Raw genomic sequence first — 23,177 nt, 5'->3', positions numbered from 1 at the left:
CAGCACGCACTGTGTAAACGAGTCTTATGAGCTAGCGCGCACGAGCAACTTTGTCTCTGCAACTATTTTGTCTCTCCCATCAACTCTATGGAGAGTTGCGTCGCTACGTGCGCGCACTTTCATACTAGCCCATGGATGGAGAGACAAAATAGTTGCGGAGACAAAGTTGCTCGTGCGTGCTAGCTCTAACACCGAAATAATTTTTCAAATCGGACCAGTAGTTCCCGAGATTAGCGCGTTAAAACAAACAAACTCTTCAGCTTTATAATATTAGTATAGACAAACAAACAAACTCTTCAGCTTTATAATATGAGTATAGATAATCATCATTGCAAACTGTACCTATTACAAGATATTATTTGATAAAAAAAGCAGGTAGGTAATTGTACCATGTACAATTTTTCACATCGTACCTTTTCCGCTTGCGCCGCCATATTGGAAAATGGCGTAGTAATTAGTAAAGCAGGTTTAATATTTTGTTTCATCTATCTTAGTTCATAGTCATTTTACGAAGTAGTATTTTTCAGAAAAAAATAAGAGAAGCATTCCAATTTTCAATTCCAAATTCGTCGAAAAGAAAATGTTAGCATAGAATATTAGTGTGCTACGGTCGCAATACAAGAAATAATACTGCGGTATTCCTAGGTAGGACGTATCACAGATAATATAATAATACTATATACTAGACCACAGTAATAGACCTTACGTATTTTTTGATATACGACATTTTATCTCCTTTCAGAGTAATTTTACGAAGAAAATATTAAATCGTGATTAAATCCTATGATACAATATCAAACTAACGTCCTACGTTTTTTTAATTTTAATGTCTGTAGATGTTGCCGCTGAAATAAATTCAGTGGTTTCCAGATTTATTGATCTGCCATGATCTGCCACGACGACGAGCAATTGATATGCAATCCCCTTGTTCTCCGTGTCTCAATTATTTTTAGGCGGTATAGTTACCTATTTATAATATTTAAATTTTAAACTTGTCGTTTTATAATATGTACCAATAATAAAATTGGAGTGTTGTTTTTAATATTAAAATAATCGCTTTTTAGTTTTTACTAAATACGTATGGATCAGGGGATGTATGTACACGATACTTATACCAAAATAGAAATTTTTAAAATTTTTCTCTGTCTGTTCCTGATAATCTGGAACGAATGTATCTGGAATCCCACAGGAAAATAAGGATTAAAAGGAGAAATTCAATTAGTTGCGTGGGACGCAGCTAGTTTAACATAATTATTTCAATAATCTTACCGAATTTTTTCCTGAATGAACTTGAGCCAAAGGTTACAAAGAGTTTAACGGAAAATCTTGTGCGACGTTTGTAAACGTTTTACTTTTTACTCTGATTTACTCTGACCTTTGTCCGACTATTAGTTACTTATTAGTTACGTTACTATCTGCGTTGAGATAGATAGTTTATTGGAGAAATGAACATGTGACCCTTAATGAACGTAACGAAAGAAAATACCTAATAGGTTTGAGGTTTCTGGCAACAGCTATAAAGCTTTGTATCTACCTATTTTTATAGTGGGGAAATCCCTAAACCTACCTTCCTATTTACTATCTACCTACCGATCAAATGAATATTGATGTTAACTTTTGAGCAATGAGCTGAGCCCTACATTTTCTAATTTATTTTCATAGTGGGGAAATCCCTAAACCTACCTTCCTATTTACTATCTACCTACCGATCAAATGAATATTGATGTTAACTTTTGAGCAATGAGCTGAGCCCTACATTTTCTAATTTGTCGTATTTAATGTCAGTAGAAAACGGTAACATGACAATAAATCAATTTATAGTAATTTTCACTTCAATTGCTGACGGTACATATTTTTAAACCATGACCTGAACATTTGCTCGTTTTTAATGAATAGGGATTTGTCGTTACTGAAATAGCCTTGCGGTTGTGATGTCTTTTATTTTTTTTACTGCTAACGGATGGTTACTTTTATTAAATTATGTACAACAAATAACAATATAAGTAGTTACACATTTTGACTGTACTCTTTTTCAATACATTTTTTTAACATGAAAGTTCAATGTAGACATTTAATTACCTATTTATTATACAATTTTATTATTAGATACCTATTGGCTATTACTCTATTAGGTAACATGATACTGTTTTGACGAGTGATTATAGTATCCTATCGATAAGCATTTCAAATGGTCACTGTTTTAGACAGAGAAGCTTGGATTCATCGTTTCAAAAATATATAGATAAGGGTACACCTATATTATATTGTCAATTATAAAATGCTTATGTCCAGATCTCTTAAATGAATTACTTATCGTTTAAATTATTACCTCTACATATTGTTTAGGGCATATTCAAAATAATATACAGTATAAATCAATACATACTTAACTGTTTATTACTAGATAGTTATGTATTTTTAAAACTATTACTTTATTGCAATTTACATCGAATATAAGGCGTTTTCCTTATTCATCTACTTAAACATGTTCTGCATCTCTTTTTCCAAATCCAAACGAGAACTTCTTTCGTATTCGGGGTAATAACGATATACATAGAATGGGTCGTACTAAAGTTGATAAAAGATGTAAGGTACTACAAATCAAATTGATGAATCTTAACCAATCTTCATTAATTATAGTATGCTCTTTTGCACTATCCATTGTGGCTGTAGAATAAATTCCATACAAATTCAAAAGAGTTCGCGGAGCACACATTACAAAATAAACCACGATGAGGCATAGAGACAGTTTTAAAGCTGGTACCAATTCATTAAAATTATTTCGTTTTTTAGATATTAACTTGAAAATTATAAGAAAGCTTATCGTTGTCATGATTAAAACCGGTAGGAAAAAGTTAAATAGCGCTAACATAAAATGCATGTTTAATTTATGACTGGAATCCACTAAACTGCAAACAATACCATGGTCAAGACGAATTGTTGTGGCTAATGTGAATTCGGGGATACTTAGCGAGGCACACAGAAACCATACAAAAAATGTAGGTGGAGCAATTGGAACTCTAGTATCAACGAGCCGATAGTCCAAATTCATTGTTCGCGGTGGAGTAGATGTATCGCTGCTAGCAACCAGGCTGTGACGCGAAGACCGCATTTCTTCATCTTCCTCAGTACTGTTGCGTTTAACTTTTTGGGCAGCGAGCTTATCTTCCAGATTTATGGTCGCTAGTGTGTGTAATGCTATAATTGCCACTAAGTATATTGATGCAGTCGATGCGAAAATACTGATTCCTCTGAATGCTACACAACTGCTTCTGCCAAAGTCCCAAGTTTGTGTGTTACGTGACCATAATTCGGGCCCAATTGAAACACTGAGCAGCATGAAGTCTGCTATCGATAATTGGATGATGAAACAAAATAGACCTGAAAAGAGAATGACTACTTGTAATGAATTTAAAACTTAAAAAAATCCTCATTAGATTAGTTCTTATGTGTGTACCAGTATAATACCTACTTAGTCAATTCTATAATAGTTAATACCATGGACTAATTTGGTCCATGATAATACTGAATCTATTTAAAAAAATTCTATTCTATTATTAACCTACTTCCAAAATAAGGGAGGTTTTATTAAATTTAGATACTTATTGTACTTTTTATTTTTATTCTCATCTTAAGCTAGCCGGGGTGAGCGGCTATTTGTATATTTTAATAAAACTTAAAATACAAAGCGACAAGTCAAATATCTTCAAAATCAAAATTAAAAGGAATTAGTTAACTAATACTTATTTTAAGTTTTAGTAAGTAACTACCTAACGTTAATTCTAAAATCTATCGAAATCTTATAAAATATTATAATGTATCAAACTTTTGATTTTTATTAGATCGACTGTGGTCGAATGTCGACCTTGATTCTAACGACTCATCTGCATTCCACTGCACATATAAACAAACTTTGTCCAGATCTAAATTGCAATACGAAGACAACGGTATTGGTACATATAATTATTACTTTACATATACATATATAATTGAACAAATTAGTGAAATATGTTTATTTATTGTTATCTAGCGCTTAATATAATAATAATTGTTGATCTGCCTATAGGTACCTTAATATAGGTACATAATATGTTGACATAAAATCAAAATATTATAGTAGAAATGAATGTTAATTACCGTTTTTCGCCCGTCTTATTATTGCTGCTATCAAAGCGCAGTTAGCGAGGCTTGCAGCGCCGGCGACGCACGCAATAAATATCGCAAGGACGAGCGGCGGGAACAGCGGAGCGGCCGCAGGAGTCGCGGGCTCCGACATGGCGTCGGCCGCCGGGGAACGCAACGGGATCAATGACTCGGCTGCGTCACCCGCGTACACCGAAGTCCCTTAAGTTTTTTTGCCACAAATGAATCACCGATCTCGAAACATGTGCACTGTATAAAGAAACGGTTCAAAATACGCTTAACCGGCTTTATTACTTTGTTTTCGTGCGTGCGAAGTGGCCGCCATGAACGACACTGTTCATCATATCGTGAAATGTGTGCAAAATTATGATTAAGGTCTAAGCATATAATTATTGGGTATCTTTTAGTATTCCAGGCTCGTATCGCACTACCTGTGCCGTGCTGGAAACGCACGTTGGATTGACTGTCACTGGCTCTTTACGGCAAAAATAACTGTAGGTTAGCACGTTATCTGTATATTTTTTTTAATTTCGCCGTTTTTAAAGTATTAATAAGTATTAAAACGTACGTTCAATAGCTATTTTATAATTGAATATTGTAGCGTTGCAAGATAAGTAATGCACCTACGACGACGAAGAGTAAATGACGATCACATATTTACATAGGTACTCAAAGTAAATATATAAATAGATATAATTCAATATGAATGTAAATTGAAATGGAATTACACAAGCGGTATACTTCTCCAATCTTATAAGATCATACGATAATATCTAATAATAGAGCTCTTTATTAGGCTCTAGCTATCTGTCTGCCCCCTTGGTACAGTGGTTGACTCATGAGCGTAGAGCAGAGGGGGATCGATTCCCGATGGGGTCTATGAAAAAAACGTCCCGGTCTTTATGGACACAGAAGGCTTACTTGTCCTTGGAGAAAATCGGTCAACGAAACCTAGACCCAATGAATTCGCCCCATACCACACAAGGGGAGACGGGAATTCATTTACGTCTTATTAGTTACATATTATACTAACTACATACATTGTTACGACTTACGGCAATATAATTAGCGATCGATTAAGGTACGATAAACTTTTCAGGAAAAGTATTTTATTTAACCAAATACAGTAAGTATTAAGAATCAACAAACATAATTAATTATGTATATTCTACGACCGATAACAATATAGCGTAACAAGCCTATATAAGGACCAAAAAGCCAAAAGTTCTACCTGCATCGTATTTGCAGGGGCGCATCACGCATGAAGCAGTTTTCATTGTCATTTATATATTCATTGTGTTTCTAATGAAAACTATATATCTATAGATATATGGCTTACATACATAATATTATATTTTTAACCCACAGAAGAAATAATTAATTATCTAAGAACTTGCACTCTCTATAGTTTCTGAATATTGTAGGTACTAGTACTGAAATAGTAAACCTTTTCAATATAACTAGTTATGAAACATATTGACTAGGCTGCGTTAAAGGAAATAACGATTTTTAGAGTCCGAGGGCGAGGCTGTTGTACTTTTTGGCGCATTGCCACTTGAAACCGCTGTAGTTGGGGTGAACTTACTACATATTATTTATTTGCTACTTACGCTACTTTGTCACGATGTAGTAGTAGTAAGTAGTAGTCTAATAAGCCTAAATTTTGATTACAGGATTAACTACCTATTTCAAACTACATAGGTATTGTAAAAGCTCGTAATTACGGCATATCAATTTAAAAATAATAATTAGGTCTGTTTCTAGTAAGTATTCCTACTTATATTTACACGGTTTCTCAAATAGGTAAATTTATTATCTTAATTAGGTTTTAAATTTATATTCTTTATTATACTTATAAAAAATTATATTTCTTTATTTATTTATAGGTATTCTTCAGTTTATCAGTCTATGAAGAATGAAGATACACATGTCTCTTGCTTTCTGTAATCAATTTGTATGGTAAAAGGATGCGGGTTAAAGATACGCGTAATTTGTAATTATACAGTTAGATAAAAGAAAATTTATTAGAAAGTTTCGTACAAACATTGCAAAAATGAAAAGAGCTGAAATGATACAATAATAAGCTTATAATTTAAAGCATAGTAGAGAAATAGTTGCGTAATCCGAAAAATAGTTCTTAGATGTATAGTAGGATGTAATGTAGCTATATGTAGGTACTTGCAATAAGTGGCTTTGCGTTTATTTGTTTTGGTTAATAAAGTTTTAGTTAATAAGACTGCAGACGCCCGCGGGCGACCGCCCGTTGGATCGGAGTGATGGATGACTCGCTACAATGCTCCTACGGGGACGAGTGTAGGCGGTGACATGACAGCCAAAATCTGCACTTTCCTCCAACTTTCTCTCCGAGGTGCGAAAGGTGTACTTTAGGGGCACGCAGTGGTTATTCGGTCTTTCGGTAGCCGACGAGGCAAAAGTGTACGCATTCTAATCTCTATAGCAGACGGATCGATTCCTTGTCGCACAGTGCATCGTTCGCATTTATGATATTCAAATAACCTGCATGATATTTCCGTCTTTATAAAGAAGTGTTGAAAAGTTTCTTTGCTAATTTCAAACGAATCTCTGAAGTGAAATGTTACAAGACTATGGCGTTTCAAGTTAAAACAGTGATAGTAGTTTTGTTTTTCACGCTTCGAGCCGGTACGCCTGCGCATTTTCCCGTAAGTAAAAGCGAGGGCGGGCGGCGCTCTTCATATTTAAAGTTAATTCTTGTATTATATTTTAATTTTATTTTATATATTTTCATATCTCAATTTTATTTATTAAATTACTCAATGAAATGTAGATATGAAAAAGAAAATTCAACAACTTATAAATTAATTACTTAGATATCTATTATTTATTAATTATTATGCCATTATTCTTACATGCTAATAAAAAAATATAATATTATGTGTTCTTAAATAACTAAGTATATAATTATTATTTACTAGTATACTAAATAGGTAGGTAAGATAATATTTACTTATTTTATAAGCAAAACTTAAGTAGGTACATAGGAGAAGTAATTTGGCATGAGACCACGCCAATTGCAGACATATCTATTACAAAATATGCAATAGCACCAGAGCTGTGCCAAATATCCCATCTTTTGTGAAGAGTGTTTCAATTTCCATAAGTAAAAATCTATATAAATACAACATAGAACACGAACCAGTCGGGACTGTTTGTCTTTATATAGGTTTCAATTGCATAAATTTATAAATATTGTATAAATGTAAATAAAACTTATTCAATATTTTACTATTATCTTAAAATCGAAACCTTTAAATTCTTCAAGAACTCTCCGTAGCTTTTCGTAGCGTTATTCACGTGTGTATCTCGGCTATTTGCTCATGGCAAGTGTAATGTCTGTGGTAATGTCAAGTACGAGACATCTTTTGTAATTGCTCCTCGTATTGCTCTGTCAATATTAACCTTTTCGTTTTGGTATGTAATTTACATATTTGGTACATATACATGTTTATTGGAAGCATATTAGTAGATATTAATAAGGTTTTATACATCGAACATTTATGTAGGTCTAGGTACATAAGTCACAAACAAGTTATAGGTACAATTAAACCTAAGAGTTCTAATACTTATTTGATCTTAAAAATTGAAGACTACAGTAAAGTTAATTAAATTAGGCAATATATTATAGGCTGCATATATTTTTCTGTATTAACATTTGAATTAAGTGATGATGATGAATAAATAAATAAATAAATCATTTATTTACACCATCATATGTTACAAAAACTTAATGACCCAGGCTCCTAATATAGTTATAAACTGTTTTTCAGGAGCCTGTGTTCACACTAATTATTATTATTACACTGTTACAATGGCGTACCTATACACGAATCCATTCAGCTTATTAGACATAATTATATAAAATATTATTTGTTACATTTCTAATTATACATTATTATTGATTATTGTATTACCTATTTATTAATTATGCATGCATTAAAATAAAATTAAATATAAAAATAGTTAGTGAATAGAGTCGATTTTTGTGATTCTGCTGTCGTAGAGCATAGATCGCAAAAGTGGTAGGTACTATGTACCTAAGTATATACTTAGTGTTCAAATACATATTTAGAAACATATTATAAAAACTTGTATATGATTACAAAGCTCATTATTTCAAGGGTTTATTCAAGTTTTTTTATATTATTTCATACTTCCTTTTATAAAATAGATTTGAGTCCGATTTCGTACTACGTTTTTCAATGGAATTCAGTGAAAATTTTCTTGCACAGGATTTTTTTAAATAATATACCTAATGCAATAGTGGATTAAATAAGTATAATATAAACGTGAATGTTTGTGAGGGTGGATGTATGTTTGTTCCTCTTTCAAAGGAAATTTACTGAACAGATTTTGAAAATACTTGGCCAACGGGTTCATACTTCATCCGCGGGTGAAACCGCGCGGTAGAAATTTATACACGAGCCAGTCAGTTGAATTACAAGAATGGGGTAAATGTTTACATTTGCCAGCTTTGTATATTATACCTGTAAAATAGTATCACGAGCTAATTTGATTCTCTTTTAATAAAGCAACAGAAAAGTACATAATTTTTTTTCTTTTATCTCATTTAATGTTAAGGTACTCCTTTAGATAATGTGTACTGATTCAATTTCTATTAGCATTCAGATTCCGCCCAGCATGTTACTCATCCTATTTTATAGTATTATTCTAGTAAGATAAAATAAATTTCCGATTAACAAACTCATGAAAGTTACAAATAAATAACGGCCTTTTCGAAGCCTTGTCAATAAATATCAAATAAGTGTTCCTGAAGAAAATGCACTTTCTCAAGTGTTAAAAACATGTGTCACTCTGTCACTCACAATCATAACGGTAATTCATTCAAGTCAACGCATTTGTTTGAAAAACAGTAAGAAAATAACGAAACCGTTGCCATGATATTTAAATTCAGAAGTGTTTAATAATAATAAGTAAACTGATGTTCTCGTTTCTATGGTGTTCACCTAATTATTAAATGTTAATATGTTAAAAATGGACAAATAAATATTTAATACCTATTAGTATTTCGCTCTCTATCCCTTCTTTATTCCTTTTTAGGAGATAGTTTCGGATGTCTAATTTATTCTGTTGTGATTTCCATTGTCATGAATCACACAATAAAATATGTATCTGTACCTACGTTAATTAAACGTGGTAAAATAAGCAAACAATAATTATGAAGGTACATATTATATTATGATGTATTAAATTTATCATAATTCATAAGCATAAATTCGAATACTTAAGTCAACCTTAAATATAATTTTTGTATTTAATAAGTACATAGGTGTAAGTAGGTACTACAAACAGTATTTTTATCCATTTGTTCTTCCGCAAAAAAAGATTAACAGTCTGAAATAAATTGATATAATATTATCTATTTTAATGACTCTTTTTTATTAAAAGCGTTATAGCTCTATAATAATATAATTGAACAGTAAGTGGGTGAAAAAATGCTCTGTGACATAATTTTATGACTGATAATACTACGGTACTATTATAAAATTTGTCTAAATTACTTTCACCTCAATTCGCGTAACCATTTGGACCGATAATTTTATTTTGGCAATTACATTACATAAGACGATGCGGCGTTATGGTTCCACTGTACTGGATCACGTAGTGAGTTACACAACAGTTAACGGCACGTATTTAGAGTTTTCAATCGAAGTGCGATGATTCATAATGCCCCGTTTTATTTCAACTGCGGGCGACGCGACGACGAGACGCTAAGCTCGAATATGATGACTGATGAAGTCACTTTCATCCGCAATGCTATAACGTAATAGTCGAATTACTACCATAATTGATTTTAAACATTAATTATTCGCATTTTTTGCAAACTCTTAATACCATGGAATGCTTTTGTCTCATTGAGGCTTACGATAGAAAATCAAATAGTTTGACTTTCCCTTTTAGTTTGCTTACAAGCGCTAATTTATCAATGCCCTGCTCATTCACGTGGTGACAATTTCGGTTTCACTAACCTCTATATTTTGGATGGACTAGTTTTAAATGTTTAGAGGTTTCATTTTATGTAGATACTGTGAGAAATTAAGCAATAATTAGGTTTTGTTAAGTAATTAAATCACAACGTAAATAAGTTTTAGTATTGAAATTCAATTATCATCATTCATAATTATGTCGGAAACCTACCTAAGCGCTTTTATAGTATCAACGAAACTACTTAATTAAACCATGTTTGCTATGGATATCTCCCGAAATTTGCTTAATAATTTAAATTAATTATGAAACACGTATACAAAACATGAATACGAAATAGGTCATCAAATTCATGAAATTGTTGGGCATTGTTGCTCTACATGCGTGTCGACGAATAACAGTTAATAGAGACAATTAACCGTTTTGTTAATTAACGAAAACAATAAGATAAATATAGATAGAGATACCTACATGTTTTTGAAGTCAAGTCAATTTCAGAACGACTGTTAGCCATGCACTCGACACGAGTGAACACATGTCGAAATTATCATTGACCTTGTTCATTTTTCTCAAGTTCCTCACACGACAGTAGCGTGATCTTGATACCCACATTGATATTATTGAAAAAGAAAGCACTAATGCATTGTATGAGTAATCCTATAGCGGAAATTATAATAATAAGTCGAGTGTCGTGTTATTCTAAGTATGTACTTATTAAAAAGTAGTTAGGAAAGTGTGTCATTTAAGACACGTGACATACTAACATAGGATTTTGATTTCTTCTTTCTTTTCAATTAACTTAGAACGGTAGCTTTGAATTGTAAACAGATACTCAATGCTTATCCTACAAAAGATATAGGTGTGTTTACCTCAATGACAATAAAAAGAGGTTCAGGAAATAATTTTTTTATGTATATGTATTTGGGTCACTCGGCCCATGACTGCTTTGTATCCATGTTATTAATACAATGAATCATAAAAGGTACTTCCGTGATCCGTCAATTTCAGAAACAACGTATTAAAACAGTATTTTAATGAATACCAAAAACATTTTATAATAACCTGTTGTGATACTTGATGTTATTTTAGAACATATTACCATTTTCTTCGTGGTTGCTGCAAAACCAAGAGGCTGAAGGGAACCCTGATGGTGACGAGGTACAAGTTGTATATTTGCCGAAGCCGGTGCCTCGAGAAGCATTATCATCGTCGGATTCATCACAGGATGCAGTTCCTTTTCCCTACAGCTTTAAAGCATTCGGAAGGTTTGTAATTACTATCAAGCTTATTAACTACTTATAATAGATTGTTTACTGGAGTAGGCAATATAAATAATTATTTATTAGTTTTAAATAAAAAAATAAAAATAAAAACTTATTATAAAAACATTAAAATAGATATCGATAGATCTCTATTCCTATATTCCTATACTTTAAACAAAGAAAAGCATTGCATTGATTTCAAAATTATTATTTTTAATCCCCCAAACAAAAATTGTAATGCGCTAATCCAGAATTAAATTAATAAAATAAATCGATAGGTAATAACTTATGTATTTAGTCTTGGTTTAATTTTAAACTCTACTTGAGACACAGAATAAATTATAGTACCTACTCTACGCTTGAGACAGTAGAATATCGATCCTGCGTCCTCCTGTCTGTAATCTGTACCTCGGAGTAGACGTGATATACTTACCACGTAATTACGTTCCTAATATACCGTAGGTACCTTAAAGATATTTAATTTTGTTCATCGTAAATTTAATACTTTGTGCTAAGTACACGTTATTTTTAATGTATATTTAAGTATAAAAACATAAAAAATTTATGTATGTTGTAAACGTAATAAGTTTTTTGTCTTAAAGGTCATTATCTTTTCAACTCAAATACATTATGAGATTTATTTCCTACAATCATAAGTAATATAATTATGTAAATAATTAATTCTATACTAGACTAGATGTGACTAAGCAATAATTCGATTTAGTTTACTTATTTTAGGTATATTATTATGTAATCATTAATTTGTAAAGATAATAATTAATATGCTAAACGTAGATACGTGAGTGATGAAAATGTTTTATAGTAAATTTGTTTTCCTTTAGTAATTTCCCGATGCCATTGGAATTCCGGGAGAAAACATATCCTTTCAGGTGCAAGCTATTTCTGTACCAAATTTCATTCAAATCTGTTCAGCGGCTGAGGCATGAAGAAAAGACAGACAAACAGATAGAGTTACTTCCGCATTTTTAATATTAGTTAAAACTTAAAATTAAGATAAAGGCAAACACAAAAAGGAGAGCGATTTTATTTTATTTCAATATATTATTATAAGAAGATATAAATAATGGAATACTTATTTATGTCGATTCTTCTTCAGTTTGCGAGGTGCTTGCAAAATAGTCGATAAACATCTTCAACAAATCTATTAGATAGATCGTAGAGTCGTTGCTCTACAAATTCGATCTTAAAAAAACATAAATGATCCTGGATTATTTAAAAAAGTTCCATGGCTCATTCCTCGACATATTATATTCTTATGCAACAGTTCCATGCAGGCTTCTTTACTATTTGTATGTAGGAATGTTTTTAGGGTCATGGTTTAACTTAAAAATCGCAAAGGCTATTTTAGTTAAATACTTTAATGATATGTTGTAAGCTTTTTTTTCCTATTTCAAACCATAATTTTACAAATAAGTTACTGTTTTCCAGAAATTTCGACCTGCAATTAGTTCCGAACAGGCGGCTGGTGTCACCGCAATTCCGCGTGTGGTCAGAGCGGGGTGAGGAGGAGCCGCTGTCGGATGTGGACGCAAACTGTCATTTCCTGCACTCCGGCCCTGGCACCGTCGCTGCGATCTCTGCGTGCAAGGATCATGCTTTTGTAAGGACATTATTCATTATGATTCCGCGCCTAACTGGATAGAACAAATATTAATGCGATTTGATATAGACGTATTGGCATCATTTTATCCTTAAACTACGATCTTTAAAAGAATACTTTTTGTATTTAATTTTTTCCCTAAGTGACAAAGATATTTTGGATTAGCAGATCGTCCCGGCTTGTCGCATCATCCTGAAATAACATGCCTTCCTATTAGTGTAGTAAAAAATCTGTGACTTATCTAAGTATAAGTAATAAATGTATAAAAAATTGTCCTTAATAAGTAGTGACTAGTGTACTAAATAAATTAATTTTATATCAATGCGAAAGTACCAACGTTGTTACAATTTCACAGCACGGCCTCATCGTAACCGAGAACTCAACATACGAAGTGCGTCCACTATCGAGAGGCGCGGGGCGCGCAGAGGCCGCACGGCAAGGACGCAGCGCGCACATCATTCGCCGCGCGACGCCGCCGCCGCTGACGCACGACGACGCCAGACCGCTGCGCCACAGCCCGCGGCGTCCACGCGTCCACCCGTCTAAGCCCGCCCCCTCGTCGTACACCATTGAAATAGCTTTATTCCTTGACCAGTCCGCGTATAAAATCTTTCACCCTTACCACAACTACAATGAAGGCGACCTTCGGGATATGTTGCTCGCCTACATCAATGGAGTAAGTTTTATATTTTAAAATATATTTTATTTTGACATTCAATTAATTTACTTGTTATTTTTATTACTACATATAAATTGTAATCAAATTATACCTAATTGGACTTCAACCCGCAAATCAGTAACTATTATTTATCACAGGTGCAAGCTCTATACCACCACCCATCTTTGGGGACCCGTATCCAGCTGTCACTGGTCCGCCTCACGCTGCTCCGGTCGCAACCCCGCGAGCTGCCAGCTCACGCGGAACGAGGCAGACTGCTCGACTCCTTCTGCGCGTACCAACGATCCCTGAATGTTGAGGATGATGATGATCCGCAACATTGGGATATGGCTTTGCTGCTTTCTGGGTATTTTTTTTAATACATTTGTAATAACATCTTAATACGAACGCGATAGTTCTGTCAGAAAAGTGTTTAAATAAAGCATGATGTTATAGTATTTAAAATTGTAAAGAAAAGTTTTATTATTATAGCTAAGTTTATAAAGAAAGTATTTACCTATTTATTTTTTTTAGGAGAATTCTACTGAATTTTTCTGAGCCTTAAATAAATACGCAAAAAGTAAACCTAAGTTCAAGAAATCTACCAATGCGCGGTTATCCAAAATGACAATGAATAACCGAGACATATTCAATTTCAGGCTAGACTTCTATTCAGAGGAAGGCGGTCGTCGCAACGGAGTGACGATGGGTCTGGCTCCCGTGGGGGGAGTGTGTCTCCCGGCACACGCCTGTGTTGTGTCCGAGTTCGGCACGACGGACACTTTGGGCCGACCCTACCCGTCCGCCGGCTTCACCTCCGTCTACATACTCGCTCATGAAATTGGACACAAGTCTGTTATTTTTTAAGTTTACTTTGTATAATCAAAAAAACATATCAGGATCATAATTGATTGTTTAAATTTTTTTATTGAAATTATAGTCTACAGAACTTTGATTGGCATGAAATAGCAAAATAAATTAGTTGTGATAAATTCTAAGAAATATATCCAATTATAGGCATGATAGCGCTCTAAACGACCGCAAAAAATTCACATCGGCAAAGCGGCCTTTTTCCTTTTCTTATTTTTTCGAATAAACATAGTAGTTAGTTAATTATTTGCTAACAATTTGACTAGCGTTCTATGTACAATACTTTCAGCCTTGGCATGCACCACGACGGTTCGGGCAACTCGTGTACTCGAGAGGGATATATTATGTCACCATCCCGCGGCACAAATGGTGAAGCCACTTGGTCACATTGCAGCGCACGTGTCGTCGCTGATTTGCAGTAAGTTAACCATGTAGTGGAAAAGGTATGATTAGAACTAGAGACTAATTTGATTATTGCTTGTCTAAGCTTACCTACTTCATTGTACAAGCCTGTGCAATCTGCAAGAGGGAAATATTTATGAGGGTTCGCTACGTTCGTTTTCCTATGAATGAGTACTAATAAAATAGTGAAAATAACTGAGTTCCTATTAGTAATTAGATGATAATGATTAGTAATTAGATGATAATGACTAGAAATAATTATCCAAGAGACGAAAGTGAAATTATATCTAACTGCAATGTTTTTCTCTCTCTAATATGTTTTTGAACTATACATTAATTCTAGTTGGAATTGATATTTCATGTTTTCCGATATGGAAATTATTATCTATTGAAAAACTTATTATAAGTAAGTAAAGGTACAGGTACTCACTTAACTATATATACTAACATATTCGTTGCATATTCATCTTAGGGGTTTCTTTTAAAGGTGGGCAACATGTCTTTTTGATAGTGAAGATGACTTAGACACACCAAATGAATTGCAACATGGTAAATTCGGCGGATATCCAGGCGTTACTTGGGGAGCAAAGAAGCAATGTGAGGTAGGATTATTACTGAATTTATTCTAAAACAACTATTCTGTCTCTATTATATAGTTTATTAACACCAATTTGTGTAGCAGGGACATTAAAGATCCCAAGACACTAAAGGATAAATTAGCAATGCTAATTCCAAAATATAATATTCTTCTTTGGATTAGTCTGGTCACTGGTGCATATTTATTTCCTTGCGAAAAGAATTTCATGCGTGCTAGGTACCTTTTGACCAACTGACTTAAATAAATACAGCAAGTTTATTTATTTATGCTAATCAAATGTTTTAAAAATTATAGGTGCTGCTACGCGACAAAGATGCAGTTCCCGTGGACGGAGGCAGCAATCTGTGTGCACAGCTGACATGCCGGACTCCACACCGTGCTGGCTTCTATTACTCCGGACCGGCTTTACCTGGCACATCCTGTGGAAATGGAAAAGTAATTAAAGCTGAATTATTTTGTTATTGAAACTTAACAAATTCACAAAGGAACTTAGATTTCAACGAAGATGAGAAATAAGAAAGAAGCGTAAAGTAAAAATTCAAAAAATATCATAAAAACAATTAAACAAGAGATATATTATTTAATATGTAGAAAACACACCGCTGTGTCCGTCCACCGATGGCAAGCGCGTTTGCCATTCGCATCAAAATATTGATTTTATTTGTATCTGTGAATTTGATATTTAAACTCTGCACCTTGTCTTGTTGGATTGATTTTCTAACACTGTTTTCAAACAAGCGAATGCTATTAATTATTCTAACCCCACTATGTCAAATTCTTTTAGTGTAAACAGGCGTAGAGCATTCTTTAGTTGTTCTTAGTGCATTCGATTAGATTCTATGCAATATTCTAATACTGAACAACATTGAATACGAGTTTTCGTTTACACTATAAGATCACGAAAGAATGGTCTTGCTCTAGCTCTAGCTCTATGTTCGTTTGATATAACTGCACCATTTATGCTGAGCAGTTTAGTTTTGTGCTAAGTTGCGTGAATACCTATACCAACATACCTATGTCGGATAAGCCTTGCGGGGAAGCGAAATAAAGTTATTTTAACTGTATCCCCAAATCTTACGATATCAAATCAATAATTTATCCCACCTAAAATGTTTCCAGTGGTGTGACGGCGGCGCGTGCCAGAGCACCGACCCCTCATACAAGCCGAGCACGGTCCCCCCCGGCACGACCTGGAGCGCGTGGAGCTCGGGCGAGTGCCGGTCCGGCTGCACGCAGCGCGGTCGTGGCGCGCTCGAGCGGCGCCGCTCGTGCCCGCCCGCCGCGAGCTGTGAGGGCGCGTCCTATGATGTCGCGCTTTGTGATGATACTAAGGTATTCACTTCTATTTGTATTGTTATAAGTAAAAGATGAATGCAACCATCTTTGGTTCAAATTATGGATAATTAATAACCTATAACAAGATCATAAGGAAAAACTAAATAAATAAAGTCGTGACAGCCACATGTAACTACTAGGACTTTAAATTATTTTTTACGTATCTGATTTGCAAGTTGCAACTTTCATAGGAATCAGTCAAGACGTTTCAGGGAGTTTGAATACATTAATAGCTAGACACCATATTTTGAAAATGCCTTCAATCAATTTTTTGTATGTAGGTACTGAAAAATAATATGAAGGTTTCGAATACTATTTTATAACGCCTATTTGTGAATTTTAGCAGATGTTTGAATGTAACAGGTATGCGGCAAGAAAACGAGAGTAAGCGCAAACGACTTAGCTGCCAGAAAATGTACTGAATACGCTAGAATACTTCCCGAGCTGGATTCTCGAGGTGGAGGCTTGCAGGCTCCTCACGATCCCAGTAAGTTATTTAAATAATTAATGGTTGTATTGCCTCATAATGTTTATAAATGAGCCTGTCCAGTGTCCATAGTTACTATTGAACACTAAATATTTTTTTTAATCATGTGTTAAGCATAATACGTATGTAAATTTTCCTGCTTACGATTATTAATAAAGTAGACATTAAAGATGTAACTAAAAATATTTATTCAAAGACTCTAGATTTAAGCGGTGTAGGTAAGATACAGATAACAGTCAAATTACTACAAGTCGTACAGTTAGGAATGTCGGTTTTATCCAAAACAAGGAAGGAAACTACTATTCCTGATAAAATATAGGCACCTACATTTTCATTTAACGAAAAAAATAGAAAACCAACTTTAATAGTTCTCTAATTTGGGAATTTTCACACGTGTGCACAGAGAATACAGATAATTAATTAATGTACCTACCTACTTATTTATTACTACAGTTCTTTTCATATGTTTTTTACGGTTAGGTTTATACACGGTTTATAGGTTTTAATAATAAAAAATATTTATAATGTCTAACTTTAAATATCGAGCAATGTAGTGACAGAAAAATTTTAACTAGCTGAATGGAATCCCGGCAGATAATATCACAACGTGTCGGTAATTTCTATCGTATCTAATATATTCGTAGTTTGCAGTTTTAGTGCAAGTACAGCAATTAATAGAGTTAAGTCCCATGTCCCCTAGTGGGGTAATGGGCAGATGCATACATCTGTTTCACTTATCGATTTTCTTTAGGGACAAGTAGGTGATCAGCCTTCTGTGTCCTGCCAGCTAGACCAAGAATCTTTTTTGAATTTTTTTTTCTTCGCCTCCACTGGGAATCGAACCCAGGATCCCTCGTTTCTACGCTCACGTGTCAACCACTGTACCAATTAATATAATAATACATACTTTTATGATTCTATTTCATCCTTTAAATATTTAATACAACAGATATCAATTATTGTACTTACAAGTGAGTTTTTTTTTCTTTACTTTTTCTATTTATGTTCACTGTGAGACGTAGAGGAAACAAATAAATAAATAAATAATACGTTTCCACTGCTGGGAAACGGGCCTCCCAGGTTTCAGGCCATAATCCGCCTCCTGGCTAAGTGTGGGTTGGCAGACGTCAAATATCGTTGAACTTTTCATTCATGGTCATCCGGATTTCCTCACTATGTTTTCCTTAACCTTTTGATATATCATAATATAAAATTGAAATAAATTATTACTCGCCTGGTGTCGAAACCTGACTTATCGATTTGAAGTTCGAGGTCCTCACCACTGAGCCCCTACTGCACAATCTAATTAGTGTATCAGTAACAGCAATCACGATAAAAGAATCGTCATACAATAATATGTAATTATAATGTAATGTAAATATAATTTCAGTCTTCCTGTGTACTGACAAGTTTGATACCACCTAAAATATTTCATAAAACATCGCACCATCCGATGGGATTACGCGTGTTTTATTAGCATTAAAGAAATGATTAATGAACAAACATTGGCAGTAGGCTTTCACACGTTTTCTTAGGTACGTGAAAATTTTGTCAAACATAGTTAATTTCATACTTGGTTTGGTGGTGACTGACTTCAATGTACGATTTACGAACAGCGATTGAAAAAAACTGAATAAATATTTATTTAACATAATAAAGCACATAGATATTAATTAAAAAAATTTCTTTAATCAGCTCGTATGTGGATGGGCTGTGCTATATTCTGTCGACGTGCGGCCGGCGGCGGCTTCTACGCGCCGAGGGTTGAGCTAAACGACGCTGGACTCGACCCGTACTTCCCAGACGGCACCTGGTGCCACCATGATGGTTCTACGAATTACTATTGTCTTCAACACCATTGTCTACCCGAGGTGAGTGGTATTTTCTATTATACTAATGAATATTTTAATATTTTTCCAAGAAGTAGTTACAACTCTATGTAAATAATTTTATCTACTCCAAATTAAATGCAACATCTCAATTGTAAATCCATGTTGATCTTTTTATGTATCATCCAAGAACGTACTATTACTATCTATGATCAAATCTTCATTCAGAGAACTAAGTACATAATATTAACAAGATAAGATAATATTTTTATTAGAAGGGATATACATATATGTATATATGATGTGTATGTTGTAAGTAATTTGGCTATCTAAAATACTAGGTATCTGTCTTCACTAATCTTTCCAACAAAAATGTTATATATACAAGAAACATATTTACTTAACAAAGACAAAATCCACAAATGCCATGCTTAGCAAATTTCTGCATTGTGTAGAGCCATTAAAGACAAAATAAGCGTTTGGCGGGCGCTCTAATCCTATTGTTTGTCAACACGGACGTCATCTCACGCGCTCTGTTCAATCAAATGGACCATAAAACTGCCTTTAAGATAAGGCCAACTCATGCACCAGCGTCACTTAAATACTTATAAACTACGCTTTTAGCTTATTAAAACATGATAAAATCGTTAAGATAGCATGGTTTTACTTCGAGTGTAGCATAATTAGTCACGGTATTATATACGTAGTATATTATTATTAGTCTGTGGTATTATATTAATTAGTGTTCTGTAGATACTTAAAATATTGCTTTCTATTGTTAACATTTTGGTTCGCTAACTCATTTGAATATGTATAGGTAAATGTTAATAATGTGAGTTATTGTTTGACGATTTGTTAGTACTGAAGGCGCTACAGTCCATCGATGATACGTACATTCAATATTATCTAAAAGAGCGTAGGTATATGCCGAGCACACGTGTCAAAATTGAAACTTCTTTTTCCAGGATCAAAGATACCACACCATGACGGAAGGTATTGCCATGACGCAACCTTGAACTTTTACTCTAAACGCGCCTATAGAAATTTCACTTCCAAAATATTATGTCAATGATGTGTAAATTAAATAAATGAAGTAGAAAAATACCCATTAAAACCAGATCTGCAACTGCTGCATGCTGATAACAATATGATTTTAATAAATTAAATAAATATTTTAATTTAATGGGTATTAAAGTATTTAACAAAGCTTTATATGTGTGACATTCTCAAATATTATTTTAGTATCTGATTTCCACGTTGTGTAAAAGTAACCTACGAATAAAAAAAGTTAACATGACGCTGCGCTAGTAGAATTTTCATTTTCTCATAACAAAGTCGGCAGACGTCACGGAATTGAAGGGTTATTGGTACAACAAACAGCATGCTTTATGACTTGTCTGTGCGTCATGCTCATGATTTACCAATTTAAGGTAAACTTTGTTGTTCACTAATTTGTCAAGATTAATCGGAACGTTTGAACTAGACCGTGACATATTATTTTCGTCATTTGACGTGTATAGTCCTTCTTTTATGTGCTTAATAAACAAAGGTAAAAGATACGTACAAATATTTTGATACAAGAAGATAGTGCAGATAGCCCGTCAAAATACATAATGCGGAATATTTCGAAATTTGTAAATACAAGCAACGATGTCAGTTACAGACGTAGTAAAAGTAAATCTGATAGGATTTCTTAAAATTAATAAGTAATAAAGATTAATGTTGCGTTATCATTCTTATTAAATTGCGGATGTAAATACATGCGCATGAGATTTATTGTACCTAGTCGGTGGCTCGCGTCAAGGCGTTCAAGTCAGCATAATAATATGTATGTGGAAATAATTATCTTCTATATGTCGGAAGTATAAAAACGGAACACAATATTTTTAAATAAAACTACCGTCACTTGTTTCCAATGCATTTATTTAAATCAACTTTGATCGTTTTCAAAGAACCATTTTCACGAAAAGTTTCCTAAATTCGTAGGTGTACAACATTCCCTACGTTTACTATCTCATTTATTATAATTTTATGTTTATCACAATCAACTACCTAAAGTACCCTATCTTTTCTTCATCTAGTCATAATATAACTAATATGTATAACTATTATGTTCTTATATTTTTTTTTCAATCATTTTATGTTCATAGAATTTCAAGATGACTGCGCAGTATCACATTTGGGAGCTGCCAAGTGAAGACGTGGGAGGGCCGTTCAACGCGCGTGCGCGGGCGGCCCCCGACGATGACGACGCCCTCGCAGCTCTACGATCTTACCTTTCGTTAGATGATAAAGGAACTCCATATGCTCGTGCCGCTATTCCACCCCAAATGCCCGAAGAGCCAGAAGATAATTGGGAGGTTATGGACTACGTAGACATACCGCCAAAAAACAATTCATCAACAACTCAGAATTAATATATTCTATGGGTACTACGCTATTCCAGTGGTTTGCTGAACATAATTTTAAATCTGTATGTGCTTGTAATATTTAATGACATACATATAAGTGCGTTTTAAAAATGTAGAGTCGTTATTTTAAGCTTGGATACTTTATCGTTTTCGCAATTCAATCGATCTTGCTGAATTACATATTATGTTTTCTTATAGTAGTACGAATTCAATTTAAAAATCACTAACTAGTAGTAGTAATTAATTTTAAAGAGTTTTTAGAGTAAATTTGATTTTATGATTTCGATTGAATGATATCTTACTGTCTTAAAATTTTGTCTACCTAGGTACTTCTGTAGAAATATAAAATTTATTTTACAATTAATAATAATATAATTGTCAAAAATACAACAAGTATTTGTTCATGTGCTAGTCAATATAATAATTATAGCATATAAGTTTATTTTATTTTAATTCTTAGATTTATAAAATAATAAAATTCCTACATTGATAAAATAATAAAATCTTTTCAATTTCACATTGTTTCTTTTTTTTGCCCTGTATCATATTACAAGCTGCGCTCCGCGGTTTCACCCGCGTGGCTCCGCTCCTGTTGGTCTTAGCGTGATGATATATAGCCTTTTAGCCTTCCTCGAGGCTCGATGAATGGGCTATCTGACACCAAAAGAATTTTTCAAATCGGAACAGTAGTTCCCGGGATTAGCGCGTTGAAACAAACACACAAACTCTTCAGCTTTATAATATTAGTATAGATTTTACTACTTTCATGATTTCCGCGACATACATAGTTCTTTATTCATAAACCTACACCGACACCTACAGAGACAATTTCAACGCTTTGTTATTTCTTTGTGGTTTGGTTTTTCCCGTAATATTTTTCTGAATCATGGTCAAACTAATTTAAATCTCTCTTCATAAAGTTCCAACAGAAAAATAATCATCAAACTCTGTTCATAAACGACAAAGTTGTTTGTGTTTGTTAAAAAGAAAATAAAATCATTAATTGCATAATGTTAAATCTACCTACTCTATAAATTATAATATGTATATCTAAACGCCATAGAATCAGTAGATAATATGTTATCTATATTGTATGTTTATGAAAATGGCAAGCCATTACCAATGTTTTGGTTGTTAACACGTTAGCTGCGAAACAGGGCTTGAAACACCCTGTCCGTGTCTCGTCGTTATAGCGGTAGGAAAAAACGTAAACTTCTCTGTCGTGCGGGAGGCATAACTTCCATCTGGTTCAGTGTAGGAAAGTGATATCTATATATCTGAGATGTGCTATTGATTCCTAGTTCAATGGTATACCGACCTTAATACCGGGTTTCTTAGACCTCGTGCCGCACTGAACAAATAAAAATTCTAACACAGTGCGGAACGAGGTTGCGAATACCTCGTACCACCGCGCACCTCGTACCGCACCCTAAGCTAGCTCACGCGGTTAGTGTTGTGCAACGCATTCGAGACTATTTGTGGAACAACTTATTGAAGCGTTTACAAAGAATGACTTGAATGTAGATACAGGTAATTTACAAACATCCTAACTACTCGTTATAATAAATATCGTTAATAG

The 23,177-nt window shown here is 33.7% G+C and overlaps 2 protein-coding genes across 3 annotated transcripts; one reads left to right on the top strand and one right to left on the bottom strand.

Annotated features, from left to right (window-relative positions):
* Positions 1-2,402: 2,402 nt before the first annotated feature.
* Positions 2,403-9,890, bottom strand: LOC123693425. 2 transcript variants are annotated; one of them, XM_045638527.1, is made up of 3 exons: positions 9,756-9,890; positions 4,138-4,344; positions 2,403-3,381 (listed from the first exon to the last, which is right to left on the bottom strand). In XM_045638527.1, the coding sequence occupies exons 2-3, from the start codon at positions 4,274-4,276 to the stop codon at positions 2,480-2,482; spliced, it is 1,041 nt and encodes a 346-aa protein (XP_045494483.1). In that variant the 5' UTR covers positions 4,277-4,344; positions 9,756-9,890; the 3' UTR covers positions 2,403-2,479. The 2 variants fall into 2 exon arrangements, with proteins under 2 accessions (XP_045494483.1, XP_045494475.1); XM_045638519.1 differs by lacking the exon at positions 9,756-9,890 and having other exon boundaries at positions 4,138-4,595.
* Positions 6,513-22,075, top strand: LOC123693229 (A disintegrin and metalloproteinase with thrombospondin motifs adt-2-like). Its single transcript, XM_045638233.1, has 13 exons — positions 6,513-6,824; positions 11,215-11,390; positions 12,837-13,008; positions 13,364-13,684; positions 13,825-14,033; positions 14,326-14,517; positions 14,826-14,954; positions 15,426-15,540; positions 15,831-15,971; positions 16,656-16,868; positions 17,235-17,358; positions 19,054-19,229; positions 21,338-22,075. The coding sequence occupies exons 1-13, from the start codon at positions 6,750-6,752 to the stop codon at positions 21,602-21,604; spliced, it is 2,310 nt and encodes a 769-aa protein (XP_045494189.1). The 5' UTR covers positions 6,513-6,749; the 3' UTR covers positions 21,605-22,075.
* Positions 22,076-23,177: the final 1,102 nt, after the last annotated feature.

This window comes from Colias croceus, chromosome 1 (genome assembly GCF_905220415.1).
Source record: "Colias croceus chromosome 1, ilColCroc2.1".
NCBI lineage: Eukaryota > Metazoa > Arthropoda > Insecta > Lepidoptera > Pieridae > Colias > Colias croceus.
The sequence above is the reverse complement of the archived record's forward strand: the minus strand, read 5'-3'. Positions and strand labels throughout refer to the sequence as shown.